The 15505-nt window shown below is 37.3% G+C and overlaps 1 protein-coding gene across 1 annotated transcript; it reads left to right on the top strand.

Annotated features, from left to right (window-relative positions):
* Window positions 1-5250: 5250 nt before the first annotated feature.
* On the top strand, window positions 5251-15046 carry LOC132194309 (uncharacterized). Its single transcript, XM_059615486.1, has 5 exons — window positions 5251-5322; window positions 9772-10052; window positions 13040-13493; window positions 13551-13809; window positions 14327-15046. The coding sequence occupies exons 1-5, from the start codon at window positions 5302-5304 to the stop codon at window positions 14545-14547; spliced, it is 1236 nt and encodes a 411-aa protein (XP_059471469.1). The 5' UTR covers window positions 5251-5301; the 3' UTR covers window positions 14548-15046.
* The last annotated feature ends 459 nt before the right edge of the window (window positions 15047-15505 follow it).

Below are 15505 nucleotides of genomic sequence, written 5' to 3'. Positions count from 1 at the left end.
GATTGAACCCAAGTGACTCCTCTCTGTGAATTAAAAATTTTATTACTTGGAAAAATTCGCTAAAAAAACTAATCATTTCAAAATGAAATTTAAAAGTTCTCCTTCATTGAAATTTTTTATCTTGGTTCTTTTGTAACTCTCCGGTGTGGCCGTTTTTCCATCACAGTTTTTTTTCTTTACTTTATTATTATTAATTAGAGGTGTAGAACAAAGCGACCGCCTTGAGGATGCTCCCAGTTTGCCTCGTGTATTAAAAATTGTAAAAGCGCCGTATTTAAGTTGTTGCGCCGACTGCCCCGCGGGTGGAACAATTAGAGTGAAATGCAAAAAGCAACAATGGAGTCTGCAGCAGATTTGGCGGAGAGAATCGAAACGGCCGAAATTGAGAGTGATCGCGCAGAAATGTCTTGGAAAAAGAAGAATTCGCAGCCTGCGTGCACCACGCCGATGGTCAAAGAGATTAAAAAAGATGCACTGGGAGGGAGAAAAAAAGAGAGAATCGAAGAATTCGCCTCTTTTTTGTTATTCCCACGAGCGAGAATTATTTGCAGTTTTTGTTCATCAACGAGTTTTTTGTAGAAAAATCTTTTTCTAGACAAAGGTCAACGTATTTCGCGACGGACAAACTCCCATGTGCATGCACGAAAAAAAAGACAAAATTGGTTTCGACTCTGGCCCGTGAGTAACTATTAACCGACGCTTTGTTGAAATTGGCCGGGGCGTTAATTCGATTGCGGTAAATCCGTGGCTGCTGGTTTTAATTTAATTTTGGCGCAAATCTACGTCGCTATCCCTGCACGTGGGAATCCGTGCAATTGTCGTTTTCGCAACTTGTTTCTGATTTGCTGGCGTCGTGCAGATACGCAAATTGCAGCAGCGGTGCGCTATTCATGCAACGGGAGTCGTCGTTACTCACCCACTGACGGCACCTTTGATGAAAAATGGTTGAAATTTTTTTAAGGACGCCTCCCGCGTTATGTGTGAAAGGAGGCACAATGCGAGGAAATTTGGCCGGGATTGCCAACGAGCCGCGCATTGTTTTTGGTAACTGTTTTCAGCTTTGGTGTCATCAATCACTTTTCCTCAAGCACGTGAAATGGAAATCCGCACTCAATTCGCCGACTAATGACTCACACTTTTCTTTGGGAGGCTACGGAAGTGCAATACGATATTAATTTATTCAACATAATTTATTCTTCGTGACTGAATGAATTATATAATTAAGTTTGATTAATTAATAAAATTCGACTCTGAATCCTCCCTGTGCGTTCCATACTAAATATAAAAAGTAACAGTTTGTTAATTTCCAATACAGAATTTGCTTCCACACGCAATTTTTATAAAAAATAATTTTGTTTTAAATATAGTGTAATTTAAAAGATAATAATACAAAAATCACCTGTTTAATAAATTTTATTAATAATTAAATCAATTTAAATTAAAATACATTGCAAATTTGGCATTTTGAAAACAGTTAAAAAATAAATAATTTATTAAATAAAGAGAATATTATACATAAATAAATTAGAATAATAAACAATTATTAATGATACCACATGATTATTACTGAAAGTGCAGGAAAAATTTAATTAATAGAATACATATAATGCCTAAATTTTAAATATTTCTTTCAGAATTAATACTCTCAAATCAACCGGTAATTATATCTGAAACTAAAAGTTGTATGGAAACAGAACTTCATAACCAGTTATGAACGCAATTGTGCTCAATATCTGTTGGTTAAACATTGGACTAACTTTTCTAGAAAGTAACCATGCTGAGAAATTTATTAAATTACGTTTTGCCGCTGCCGATATATTTGCTCTATATAACGCATTGTAATTTTTCTTCTTCTTCAAGGCGAGAATATGAAAAATTGACGCGATTGTGCACTTACTCGCTGCAATAAATAATTGCACAATTCATGCACCAGTGGCATCCGACAATATTGCTTTATTGATATAGCATGCAGCATGATCAATAAAATAAAATAAAATTATAGCGTTTATAAAACAATTTGAGCAGATGCTCTCGAAAAATAAGATTTCGACATGCAAAGCAGATGTGATCACGAGTAATTACGTGCGCACCTGTGTTGGGGCTTACAATTAATAATATGCAGATGAGAAAACTGCGAGAGAAACACGCGGCATTCCAGGAGCACGGAAACAGAAGCAACCGTTGGTGTGGCAAAATGTATCCCCGGCGAGAATGCATGGAATAACTCGGCAGTGCTAATTGAAAACCACAATGATTGCTGCAAATATAATAAATATATAGCATTGTAAGCAGTGAATTTTAAGTGAAATACGGCGTTTACCAAGAGAGTGGCTTTATTATAAACGTCCTTTATTATATTTGCTTTGCTTGATGTAAAAACGAGAGAGTTAAATGGCTGCTGTTTATCATCAAATTAATGAACATTTGCTCGGCGATAAGCGCAACAAGCTTATTCTTAATTGTCAGCAGTGATCCATTGCTGCAGAGTGTCGCGCTTATAAATTGCTTTTAACTGATTCCAGAGCCATTTCAATAATTTTCTCATGAAGTCTTTTTTCAAGTAAATAATAAGGTTAACATCCATATAATTATGAAATTTCATAAATTATTCAAATTATTTATAAAAACTGATGCTAACTTAATTTACTTTTATCTTACTCTGGTTTTGATCAAATTATTATTGGCCATTTCCAAATCAATCTGACCAGTGTTTGGCATGGGTTGTTGGATTTGGATGAAACTTGGCATGGTGATACCCTTAGGGTAGGTGGTCAACCTAAGGTATATAGTTAGTCCAATATCCCAACATTGCCTATTTTACAGGGGCTCAAAGTTGCGATTTTCGCAAAATTAAAGTTTCCTTTAATCTCAATTATCTCGGGTTCTAGTGAAACAATTTCAAAAAACTTGACACCGTTTGAAAGCCAATTAAATGGACTTGAATTCGGCTATAAGCGTCAAGGTCGCAGGTCAAAGTTCAAGGTCACTAAAATTTTGATGAAATTTTAAAAACGCCGCCAGATATTGAAGGACCAAAAATATTTAAATCTTATCCACAGGAAAAATGTTCCAAATTTAATTTTACATCGGTGTACAAATTTTGGTGATATGTATTTTCTTTGTTTTTGAGATATCTACAGGGGAAGTTCAAAAAACGTGGTTTTTTGGCCCTTTTTTGAGGTCGTAAAATTTTAAACGCCTCTAATTTTGCTAAATTTGCCATAAAATTAAGCAAATACACTTCAGGAATGAGGAACTGTCATATGTAATGCAATTCTATGATCAGAGTCGATTTTGAATTCCACCCCTACCCCCGGGGGTGGGTTTTGGAGTTAATTTTAAATATGCCCAATGTTTGTGTTTTTGATGTCGTTTCCTATGTTTTCGACATCCAGGAACACGAATCTGAAGTCAGTTTTTGTTTAAAGTCAATAGCTTTATTAATAATCGCACTTGAATGAGGTGAATTTGATCGTCTGACGAATTGCGAGAAGCTGAGAACTCACTGCATTCAAGTGCGATTATTGATGAGGCTATTGACTTTAAACAAAAACTGACTTCAGATTCGTGTTCCTGGATGTCGAAAACATAGGAAACGACATCAAAAACACAAACATTGGGCATATTTAAAATTAACTCCAAAACCCACCCCCGGGGGTAGGGGTGGAATTCAAAATCGACTCTGATCATAGAATTGCATTACATATGACAGTTCCTCATTCCTGAAGTGTATTTGCTTAATTTTATGGCAAATTTAGCAAAATTAGAGGCGTTTAAAATTTTACGACCTCAAAAAAGGGCCAAAAAACCACGTTTTTTGAACTTCCCCTGTAGATATCTCAAAAACAAAGAAAATACATATCACCAAAATTTGTACACCGATGTAAAATTAAATTTGGAACATTTTTCCTGTGGATAAGATTTAAATATTTTTGGTCCTTCAATATCTGGCGGCGTTTTTAAAATTTCATCAAAATTTTAGTGACCTTGAACTTTGACCTGCGACCTTGACGCTTATAGCCGAATTCAAGTCCATTTAATTGGCTTTCAAACGGTGTCAAGTTTTTTGAAATTGTTTCACTAGAACCCGAGATAATTGAGATTAAAGGAAACTTTAATTTTGCGAAAATCGCAACTTTGAGCCCCTGTAAAATAGGCAATGTTGGGATATTGGACTAACTATATACCTTAGGTTGACCACCTACCCTAAGGGTATCACCATGCCAAGTTTCATCCAAATCCAACAACCCATGCCAAACACTGGTCAGATTGATTTGGAAATGGCCATTATTATTATTATTTTATTTATTATTATTTATTTAATCTGCTCAAGTCATGAAAAAAAAATTAAAATTGGAATCCATATTTTTTAATGATTATATTGATTATATTGTTCTTTATTTGTCCACATTGTTACAAATACATTATTTACATTCAATTTTGTTGAAAACAATTTAAAAAAGGAATTGTTGGACAAAACGGCATGATCACGAGCAAATATTTTGATAAACTTCCGAGATCAAAAGCCCCATGCGTCGCAGTGAGCCTCAGTTGACAAAGTTTTTGTTTTATGATCATTTTTAATAATGTAATGTTAGATTTTTCAGCTATTTTGGAGGTAATTACCAAGTCATCAAATATATTTGATTTTAGCTGAAATTCACAACTGTTCACAACTATATCTTAGAGGATTAATAATAACTCATATTTTTAAAAAAAAGTTCACCTTCAGCTCAAAGATTAATATAAATTTAATACCATTAATGTGAATTTTGCAAACTTTGAAAATGACTTTTGGTGCATTTCATAATTTATGAGTTCATATTGTAAAGTTTTCCTCTTCAAGTTAAATTTTTTAATTTCTAATCATTAATCATTTCAGCTTCCTTTAGTTAATTACTTTAATTTTCATTTAATTGTAAAAATCTTCAATGCAAGGAAAACTGAACAAAAAGCTTAGCACAATTCAAGGAAAATTATGTATCTGCAATTTCAAGGAACCGTCCATTGTTTAAGACTTTCCTAAACCTGGTTTTTATCACCCACATAACAAAGAGCCGACATTGGTGACAATAATGCACAAATTGATTTTTGCATGGGGATTTCATGAAGCCGATCAATCATGAGAGCGAGTCGTCATCAGGAGAACGTGTGCATCATGACGGCAATAATATAATCAACTAATGTGCGTGGCTCTACATTATAAGGATACCTTACAGGGTGGGGAAAAAGGTATAAGGAGGACGCTCGGTAGGTGCTTCGGAACATTCTGCAAACGGCCCGAGTGTGACACCAGCAAACATGATCACCACCTCGTCACCCGTAAGTTTTTATTTTAAATAATATCAAGATTGAGATTTTCATTTTAATACGTATTTGTGCGTATCAAATATTTTGGTCAACCTTGACACTGAGTTTCACTCGAACACGGTCGGAACGCATTTTATAAAGTCACCGCAGGAGTGTTTTGATCATATGATACAACCCGTCTCTACAGATACCATTTTTTTCTCACCTGTTATCGCGTTTCTTGTTTTTTACGGTCTGACAACATGATTAGCGTGGTTGTCATGAGACGTGCATTAAAATGGGCGTGTCGCGACTAGTGGTTTTAATTACCCATATTATCTTGATTCAAATTAAAAGTATTGCCTGTGGTAATAGCTATAGAGATAATTCATGAGCTTTGAATAATAATTGCTAGATTCGTGGAAAACACTAAGGCAACAAAAATGGGTTTTTAATCACAAATAATTTGTTTTCTCTGGCAAATTAAATCAGGTGGTTGGTATTTTTTAAAATTTATATCTGTTTGTTATGCCAAAATTATTAATAATGAGAAAAAATTTTAATAATATCCGAAAAATAAATAAATTCAAATTAAAATTAAAATTCTTCTGAAAGAAAATGATTTTAAAATCATGTTTTATTATTCTGGCAATAACACTGGAGGCCCTTAATTCTGAATACATATTAATTTTAAAACACAACCAAGAATAATTTTCCTATTAACGAGATTTTGTAAAAAAATCAGGATTCTCGATTTAAAAATAAAAATATTAATTTCCGAACCTTGCCAAAATTTTATGCAAATTTTGCGATTTCCACTTAGAGATTGTAAACAAAAACAATGCTCAAGGGTAGAGGAAGTAAATTGAGCAAACTGACCAGCCACTGCACAACGCAATAATAATTGCATGAAAAAAATACGCGTGCACAGTCGAGGATGCGCGAAATCGGTCGATTCGCATAACAACACACGTAATTATCCCCGCTGATAATTCACGCCAAGAAAAGAGTGAACAAGGTCTTGATGTGCTTTGTATTTTTTTAACCTTTCCGCTGCGTCCAAAAACGTAAAAAGATTAAATGTATAAAAACACAGTGGCTACCGGTGGTAACTCTGTTCCTTGGGTCGCTCGTTGATATCTCCATTCACATCATGTTTTCGTCATGGTCACTGTCACTGCCGTTGTGAGTCAGTCGCGAGTTGCGCCGGCCACGCACCAATCGAAGCCGCATTTCGATTTTTCAATGTATCTGCACGGGCGGAAAGAAAATTTATTCACGCTGGCGTTTTTCTGAGTAACGCGGCCTCGAATCGCCTGGGGAGGAAAAGAAGAAAGAGAGAAAGGTTATCAAACTTTTTGCAATTGAAGCATGTTTTGCGCATTGCAGACGCAAAAAATCACTCGGCGGCTCTTCATGCCTCGCAGGCCACGTTGTTGTTCTTTTTTTAAAGCATTATCCGGCTTTTCTTTGAATCTCCTCTCGCGTGCCTAATTTTGACACAATATTCAATTAAGAAGCGAAAACAATTTCCACGTGCTGAATCACGGATTCAGAAAACAAGTAATTTAGACAGTCGATTATTTTACCAAGCTTAACAGCAATAAAGAGAAATTTCCGCTTGTCAAAAACAATAATTGTTTAATTGAGCAATTTCGGAGCAAAACAGGATTTTCTCATTTTTATGTTCCCTTAAATTTCAACTGAAATATTGATTAAATTTTAATTGCGAGGCTGAAAATTACTCTTCTCGTTTTTTTTTTTAATCTTTTAAATTCTTCCCACAAATTGCTCTCGTTGAGCTGCCTATCAATTGAACTCTATAAATGGAATGGAAATTATTCAACCTTGGCGATCTTGACCGCGATCAAAGGCTTGGGATGCCGCGAGAAATCAAAGTCAGATTGAATTACTTGGCATTGTTGTGCATTACGCAATTCAAATACTCTTCAACTCCCCACGGTGAAATAAAGTTACAAAACATTTCAATTACACACGAGCGAGAGCATTTTCGTGCTTCAGAGCAAAGATAGTACCGTATTTTATAAGAAGAGGCAACGCAGGTCGTTTATGTTTATGTGGTGCTTTGGTCCGAAATTTATTTATGCGATGTACGATTCTCCTGGCCAAACCGAGTTTTGTATATATAAGGCATAAATTTTTCGGCTACGCATATAAAACGGCGAGTTAATCTGGTGACGGGAGGGTGCGGCGTGCTCTGCGGTTCGCTCGCTTATCCCGCGTAGCACGTGCTCAATCTATCACCACAGGCTATTGTAGCTTTAGCACGAGCAGTATGTGTATTGCGGGTGAACAACCTGCAGCCCCGCCCTGCACTTTTGAGCAGATGGACAGCAGAGAGAAATGATTTTTTTTTAAACACACTGATACCCTTATTTAAAGCTCGTTTGGTTCTATGGGCGTGAATTATTATTGTTTGTCTCTTCATTTTTTATTTTTAATCTTCACGTGGAAGTGATAATTAAAAAGCCTAGTCCGCAATTAATTCTGGTTTTTATAGGGAGACTTAATTAAAGATCACGTGCCGGTCAACAATGATGTGCGAGGCAGGCTAATTAAGTGCACCGTTAAGTGCAGCTAGGGCTATTTTCAGTGTGAAATAACGTGCAGTGAATGTGCGGAGGTGCACATCCCAGACTCTGTTTATTATATTTCAGGTTTGAAGTCAAACACCTGTGGAGCTCATTTGCTATAACCCTTCAGTTTCCGCGCTGCAAATATGATTTACGCCGAGTATATACAAAGCGGCGCCTTGCAACAAATCAGTCCGTTCTCTCACCAGCAAATTATTATACGGATGAGACGCCTACAGGAAAAGAATTACTATCGTGGGAGTTGCAGAGAAAATTGCACGATTAACCACGTGATTAATAGAGGACATCGATCGCTACTACATATAAATATTAATAGCCTATTTGCACAAACACGGTGCTTTAATAAATTATTCAGCATCTATAATTATAAATTATATTGAATATATTTAAATATAAATTTTAAATCAATTCACCCGGAAAATATTGAACAATTGGAATTCTCAGTATTTCCTGGTTGCTCCACGGCGTTCGCAGAAAATTTAAAAATCTGAATTCTCCGAAGCTAACTGGACTGCTTCAGGGGAGGAGACAAATTACAGGGCCGGCGAGAAATGAATTACAACCAAATTAGGCCTAATTTGATTTGCATAATTTGCTGAGCAAGAGTATTATGCTGGCAGTAAAAATTACTAACAAGGTATGTTTTTGAACTCAAGTAAAACGTTTCACATGTAAAATTTGAGATATTTTTTGTTTGCAAGCTGTAAAGTTGTAAATTTCGTACTTTCCAGTCAATTTGAATGAATTCCTTAGAATTATTAGATAAGTATAAAATAGACAAAATATTTTTTTTATATATATTTTTTCTTTTTTAATTAAAATTACTATTCAATTTGAGATTGTGAAAAATTATTTACTATCAAAACTTCTTTGAGTTATGCAAGTTTTATAATAATTTCATTCAAAATCGGGTCGTCTCCTTTGGAAAACAAACCTTATAACTTTTAAGTAAAATGCCTAGTTAACAAGTACTTTTCTCTCTTGTAGCCCACAGTTTTAAACGGCTCATTTGGCAAGAGTAGAATTCTTGAGTGGTCTCTCGCCTAAATAATACGCCTTGTGCGTTTAATTACTTAACTGCACTCTGTCCAGTTGGTAATGGACAAATTCTTTAAGAACGGGCCGTGCAAAAATGCCTTAATTGCTCTGTACACCAAAACGTGGAGCGTCTTGTGTGTTTGCTTTGTAAGACTTTTGAACATTTTAGGAGGCGTTTCGAGCAAACAATGCATGACTAAAATTCTTGCACACAACCATGCTTATTTGCATAAGACATACATTGAAGCCGTCAAAGACTTGAATTCCGGCACGCGCTTTTTCTTCTCTTTCGCCAATAAAAGTCGATCCTATTCATACAAATGCAACCTAAAAGCATTTTTGTTTGTGATGCGAAGAGGTCTATATTGACATAGAGGAGGTCACTGACTGGCACTTAGGAAAGAGGATATGGGATTAAAACCAATAACCATAAATTTAAAAGCCTCCATTATTTTGACCGAATCTCGTTCTGAATTGAACTTTTGATAAATAAAAATATAAGTTATAAATTCCTTACCAACCTCAAGTTCAACGAGCTTGTAGGTGAAGTAAATCAATTTTATTTTTATAGCTTGAAGTTGTAAAAATGTGTTCAGATCACATTATATATGGGAAGCACAATTTACAAGCTGCTTACAATCGAGGAAGATATCTCGCGCAAAAATAATTACATATTGTAAATCATCGTGCTTAATCACTCCAGAAATGCGCATGCAAAGTGATGAATTACCGTAGCGCAGCTATAAAACACGCGCTTATAACTGTTTTCAAACTCGCTCCGACTCTAATCACATGTAAGCAATAATGCAATTTCATGCTAATTTCGCAGGTCTTGGTGACTCTGGCGTTGTGCTCTGTGCTTGCGTCTGGCAACCCTCAGAGCTTCTACTACTTCCAACCCCCGTACCACCAAAATCAACAACAGCAATACCACGCACCTCAAGCGCAGCAATATCAGCAATATTATGCTCCACAAAACCAACAGTATCAGCAATACCAACCACAGTACCAGCCGCAGTACAGCCAAAGACAACAGCAATATTACGGTGGACAAGCGGCGGCACCCTACCCCTTCCCTTATCAGGGTGGCGGATTCCTAGCGCCAGGAAGGTTAGTTCCAAACATTAAATTAAAAAGCATAAATGCAAATTGAGCTTCAATTTCGAGGTTAATTTTTAAGAGCTTTTTTAAATCAAATATTTTTCATATGAATTTTTCAGATAAAAATCAAATGTCCCGCCAAACCTTAAATAATTCTGCCTAAATAAATTTTGACCTTATTGTTCTGAAATATAAAATTGCTTATTATTTCCGAGTAAAATATATTTAAAATCAATAAAATATGCTACATGAAAGTTAAATTTCATTGTTTAGATATGGTTAATATCGGTTAATATAGTTAATTAATAAGTTTTTAAGCAAAATTTTTGTGTGGATCTATATCAAACGTTTTGAATGTAATTTTTATTTTAAATTTCTAATTTTATATTTTTTAAATTTATTTAATAGTTTACTTAATTTCTATATTTGATTATATTTTATCAAACACAACATTCCCTTGTCAAAAACGAGACCTCGGGCGGCCGCGATCGACCTCGGGCGGCCGCGATCGACCTCGGGCGGCCGCGATCGACCTCGGGCGGCCGCGATCGACCTCGGGCGGCCGCGATCGACCTCGGGCGGCCGCGATCGACCTCGGGCGGCCGCGATCGACCTCGGGCGGCCGCGATCGACCTCGGGCGGCCGCGATCGACCTCGGGCGGCCGCGATCGACCTCGGGCGGCCGCGATCGACCTCGGGCCGCCCATGTGCTCTCATGAAGTTTCGTTTGGTCAGCTGTGGAACATTGTTGCGGTTTGCTGATAGCCGAAGCGTGAAACTGCCGTTAGATCTATTATTCGATTGCGCGAGTCCTAATGTGTCACCTTTTTTTCCTCTCATGAATGACATATTTCCCTGTAAAACACAATAGCGGCAATATCTGGACACGTGCATCTCTCCTCTCAGATAGTGCCAATGTATCCTAGACTATTTCCATTTGTGCTTCTTTGAGATGCGAGAATTTATTTTATTGCATAACCACGCAACGCTATTATCTCCATTCGAGGCGCGATTTTTTCTCTTCTACATCTCGGCGATGGCGTGCAATCGAGATTGTGTATAAATACCACGCCTATTGTCACGCCTATATACTCTCATAAATTATTGAAATGAGATTATGCAGCTGGTCATGGGTGGCCAGAACGAAAGAGCGTCTCGTGCTCATCAATTATTCAGCAGAATTCCTCCGTGTAGCGAAAAAAAGCCTAAGCGACTACAAAGGAAAATTCCGGCGAATTTCACCTGCAGCCAAAACAAAGCATGCGCTCGATTAATAAAAGTGTTTGCATAATCTTAATTTATGATCCGCAAAAGACGTGTTGTTCTAGTTGATTAGCAGTGAATAGCAAAATACGGACGGGCTCGCCAGGAGGAATAAAAAAAGAGCGCACCGCTTTTTGTCTTCTGCAAATTACACGCTTTGTTTCCAGCCGTTCTTTTGTTTGATGAGATCAACCACAAATGGTCATTGCTGTAACGATCACAGCAGTTCTTTTACGATATTTTTATGATTTCCTCCATAAACTTTTTAAATTTGGGTTAGTTTTTGTCTAAAAAATATACACACATGATGAGTGATAAAGAATAATACAAATTGGGGTCGATCATTTTTTCCTGTAAAAATTATTTTAAATCAAAGTTTTTGCTGCATTACTTTCAAAATGACTTTAGGGTCAATTCAATTAAACTGCTGTTGCAGACAATCAAGTGCAGGAACTTATTCCCGTTAGATAATCTCAAATGCGGTGTGCGTTTAATTAAATCAATTTGTGCAGCAAGTTTGCAATTTCAGGCTCATTGTTACACGGTGCAGCTGGTGGGCATCAGCGAGTGTGTGTGTTTGTGCGTCCATTCAATTACATGTGCGGCGTGCAATAACTGAAATTACACCGTGGCCAATCGCACGGCGAGTCCAAACAATGCACACAAAAGTGCACAGACGCTGGATGCTGAGCTGAAACACGTTTACAAATTGAATTTTTGTCCATTATCAGCACCAGTCACGCTACATTATGCTCACCGCACACACACTCGAAACCATCCCGTTAGCCTTGCATTAATTACCGCGAACAAATTCACCTTTCAAAATGCATCTGCGTCAAATTTAAAAAAAAGGGAAGCCGACGGGCGACAAAAATGTCTTTGATTTTCATATTCACCGAAGTAATTTATTATATTTTAAGTCGGTGCTTGGAAAAGTGGTTCTGGCGTGGCGCTTGATATTTAATACACATACACAAATAAAAAGAGTTGCAAGGGCGGCCGTTTTATTTTGGACTCCCTGTGTCAGACCAGTTAACCTTGCTTTGTATGCAGCGTCACCAATTGGAGAACATTCAATACGCGCCGAGGAGCCTTGGCTGCGCTCGGGCTAAACGGGCGAACGTGATCTGGAAAGAATGGCTCATCTTTCTTTCTGTCTTTTGACTCTCTGCTGGCTGCGAAAACACAAACATAATCCTTCATAATCGCGGTACTCGGCCGTGCGAAAAAATAAAAGCTCACTGGCTAGCTGTGTCGAAAAGGTTGGATCGATTTGGGGTCAACGTTTTTTTCAACACAAGTGTTTGGCGATGAGCATGGAATACCAATTTGCGCCGAGACATGGTGATGTAACAAGTCGTCAAATCTTTTCAAAGAAAAGAGATGCAAAGAATTTTTTATACGTTAGACCTGCCGGCCGTTTGCTTTTTGTTCTAATCTTGAGGAACCCTAAAAGTATTAGGTTGTTCCACTTTTTCAACTATGGCGCAAAAAAATTGATAAAGAAATAATTATGGTTTCTCAAAAATAGCTGTAGTTAACTATTAAGTCATTTACTCATTTGGTTAGCACCGTCAAATTTATCTTAAAGTATGACAGTAAATAATGATCAGTATTTGAAAAGGCAGTAAAAAAACTACTTATGTTCATTTTCTTTCTTTCTTTTGCATTACAAAACCAAACACAAAATAAAGAGGTGATAATTTTCTTTACAATTTTTTATTCCTTTTCAGTTACAACCCGGCGTACAACTACAATCCAGGATACAGCACCTCAACAGTACAAAGTTATGGTCCCGTGCCACCCCACCAGTACTATTCGCCCCCGCAGCAACAGCCCCAGTACGTTTTCGTGTACCCCGGCAATCCGTATCAACCCTATCCGAGCAACACCCCTGCCGTTCGCTCTCCGCCAATGGACGACACCGGTGACGCTGAGGTCATCAACACACTGAACAGCAACGAGCACCCCGAGCAGGACGCCTCCCACGAGCGCCGGGAACCCCTTAGCCCTGATGTGGCCCAGTCAGGACCGGAAGCTGGACGCAGAGTTATGCCTGAGAAGCACGTCGTGCTCCGCAAACCCCAGAGGGTGCAGAAGTTGGTTGACGAGGCCAAAATGGTGAGGCAACAGCAACAACAGGCCCAAGCGAAGGTGGACGACGACGTTGACACGATTGTCGTTGAGGTTTGCTCATTTTTATTTAAAAGAACCTAAAATTTTATAATTATTTTTGTTTTTCAGACTGAAGACGAAGAAGATGACAGCGCATCGAACCGCCCTGACGAGAAGGGATGGCGCCGGCGCCTGGCCCCTAGTCTACAGTCTGTATACTTGGAAGCTGATGATGACGACGCACGTGCTGGAATCAAAGCCCCTTCGACCGGAAGTGGCGAGGGGGTGGTTGTTGGAGAAGATTCCAATGGACCTTCCGTGGCGTCTGTCAAACCGGCGGCCATCGCCCTCGCTGGACCTGGAGGAGTTGCTTCTGCAGCCCCAGTTGGTTAGTTTAGACTTTTTTTTGTCAAAATGTGCTCTTTTATCACATCAAATTTTAATTTTAGTCTCTTTCATTATATTTTATAATTTAAAGCTGCTCTCGTTTATTTGAAATTACCTTATAGTGTAATAAAATTGTGTTCTTAACTCGAGGAACGCAACCCGCGAAACTTGTATGCTACGCAGAATGCATAATTCCAGCTATTATGTTTTTTCTCTCTCAGAAATAATACCTTCATCATCCTGAATGAAAAATGGTTAAAGTTGAACTTAAAAATATCTCGTTTATGATAATTATGCAATTAAATATTAAATTTAAGTATCCCTCATTAGAGGAGGAAAACTTTTTGAAAATTCAAACTTACAAAAAGTTAATTTTTAATTTATTTTTCAATATTATTATTTTAAATGAGAAAATTGTAGTATTTTTTAAGTTAGATAATGTTTATTAGATTTTTTGGGTCTCCATATCTCATATGTTAATTTTTTAGAGAACATTGTAAAAATTTTTCTAATCGCAGGAACAGCAGTGGTAGGACCTGGAGGACTGGCCGTCGCTGCCCCATCGGCCACAGCCGTCGCTGGACCTACCAGCGGCGTCCCTCCTGGCGTCCTCGGAGGCACTGCTTCTGCCAGGTCCAACTTCCGTCTGCATCAAATGCTGGAGAAGATGTACGCGGCTCCTGCGCGTCGAGCAGCCCTCAGGTCTGCTGCCGCTTACAACCTCGAAGACTTCTACTAAACTGTGCCCGGCCCGCTGTGTAAATAATATGTGCAATCAAATATTGAATTTGAAAACTATGTTTATGTCCGCCGATTGAGTGCGTGCAGGGAGGCTGAATTGATTCCAGTTAGTTATTTAAGCTTTCATGCATAACTAATTGCAATGAATGTGAGAAGCGGACATATAATGTATTATTTCAAAAGAGAAAAAATTGGCTGAAACGCCGATGTTGGAAATTTGTTTTAAGAAAATAAGAATTGTAATTGCTCGTTAGACATATAAATATCTGCCATGACATACAATTAAAATGCCATCACACGAAAATTTAAAAATAAAAAATTTCAAACGCTGTCACTTTTCTTGCACCGCAAAATGGAAAGTTTTGAAATGTTATTTACGGATGGAATGCTCACCCTGAAGATCAACACCGTTATAACAAGGCATTGTAGATCTCATTTTGAACGTCAAACTATAAGCTGTCATCATTATCTTTCAATAAAAAATACAGAAATGTCAATTATTAATTTTTTGTGATAATTTTATTCCTAGAGTAAAAAGTTATAAAAATTAAATGCATTTAAAATTAAAAAAACAAATGCACAATACATTGATTTATTGTACACTTAATTAATTTTAGTAGGAAAGAGGCAAAGGAAATTGAATTCTTCTTTAGTAGAATATAATAATAGGTCTCTGCTTTTATTGAGATTGGTGTAAGATTTTTATGTGTTGTTTTAATGGCAAGTTCAAGGTTTTTCAACAAAACTTGTTATTCTGCTCCACCCCTTTCCAAGCGCCAGAACCCAAAAATGAGACGCGCACATGATGTATGAAAGATCATTCTTTTTAAGTTGCATAAATTTTGCTTGAGAGATTCGCAAATAAATGTATAATATCCCATTTAATATTAACTATAATTCAGAACAATTTAACCTGCCCTTGTGAGCAAATTGCAATTTACAATTACAAGAAGATA

Source organism: Neocloeon triangulifer, unplaced genomic scaffold (genome assembly GCF_031216515.1).
Source record: "Neocloeon triangulifer isolate White Clay Creek 2 clone unplaced genomic scaffold, ASM3121651v1 ptg000006l, whole genome shotgun sequence".
NCBI lineage: Eukaryota > Metazoa > Arthropoda > Insecta > Ephemeroptera > Baetidae > Neocloeon > Neocloeon triangulifer.
This window is presented reverse-complemented; position numbering and strand designations above follow the sequence as displayed.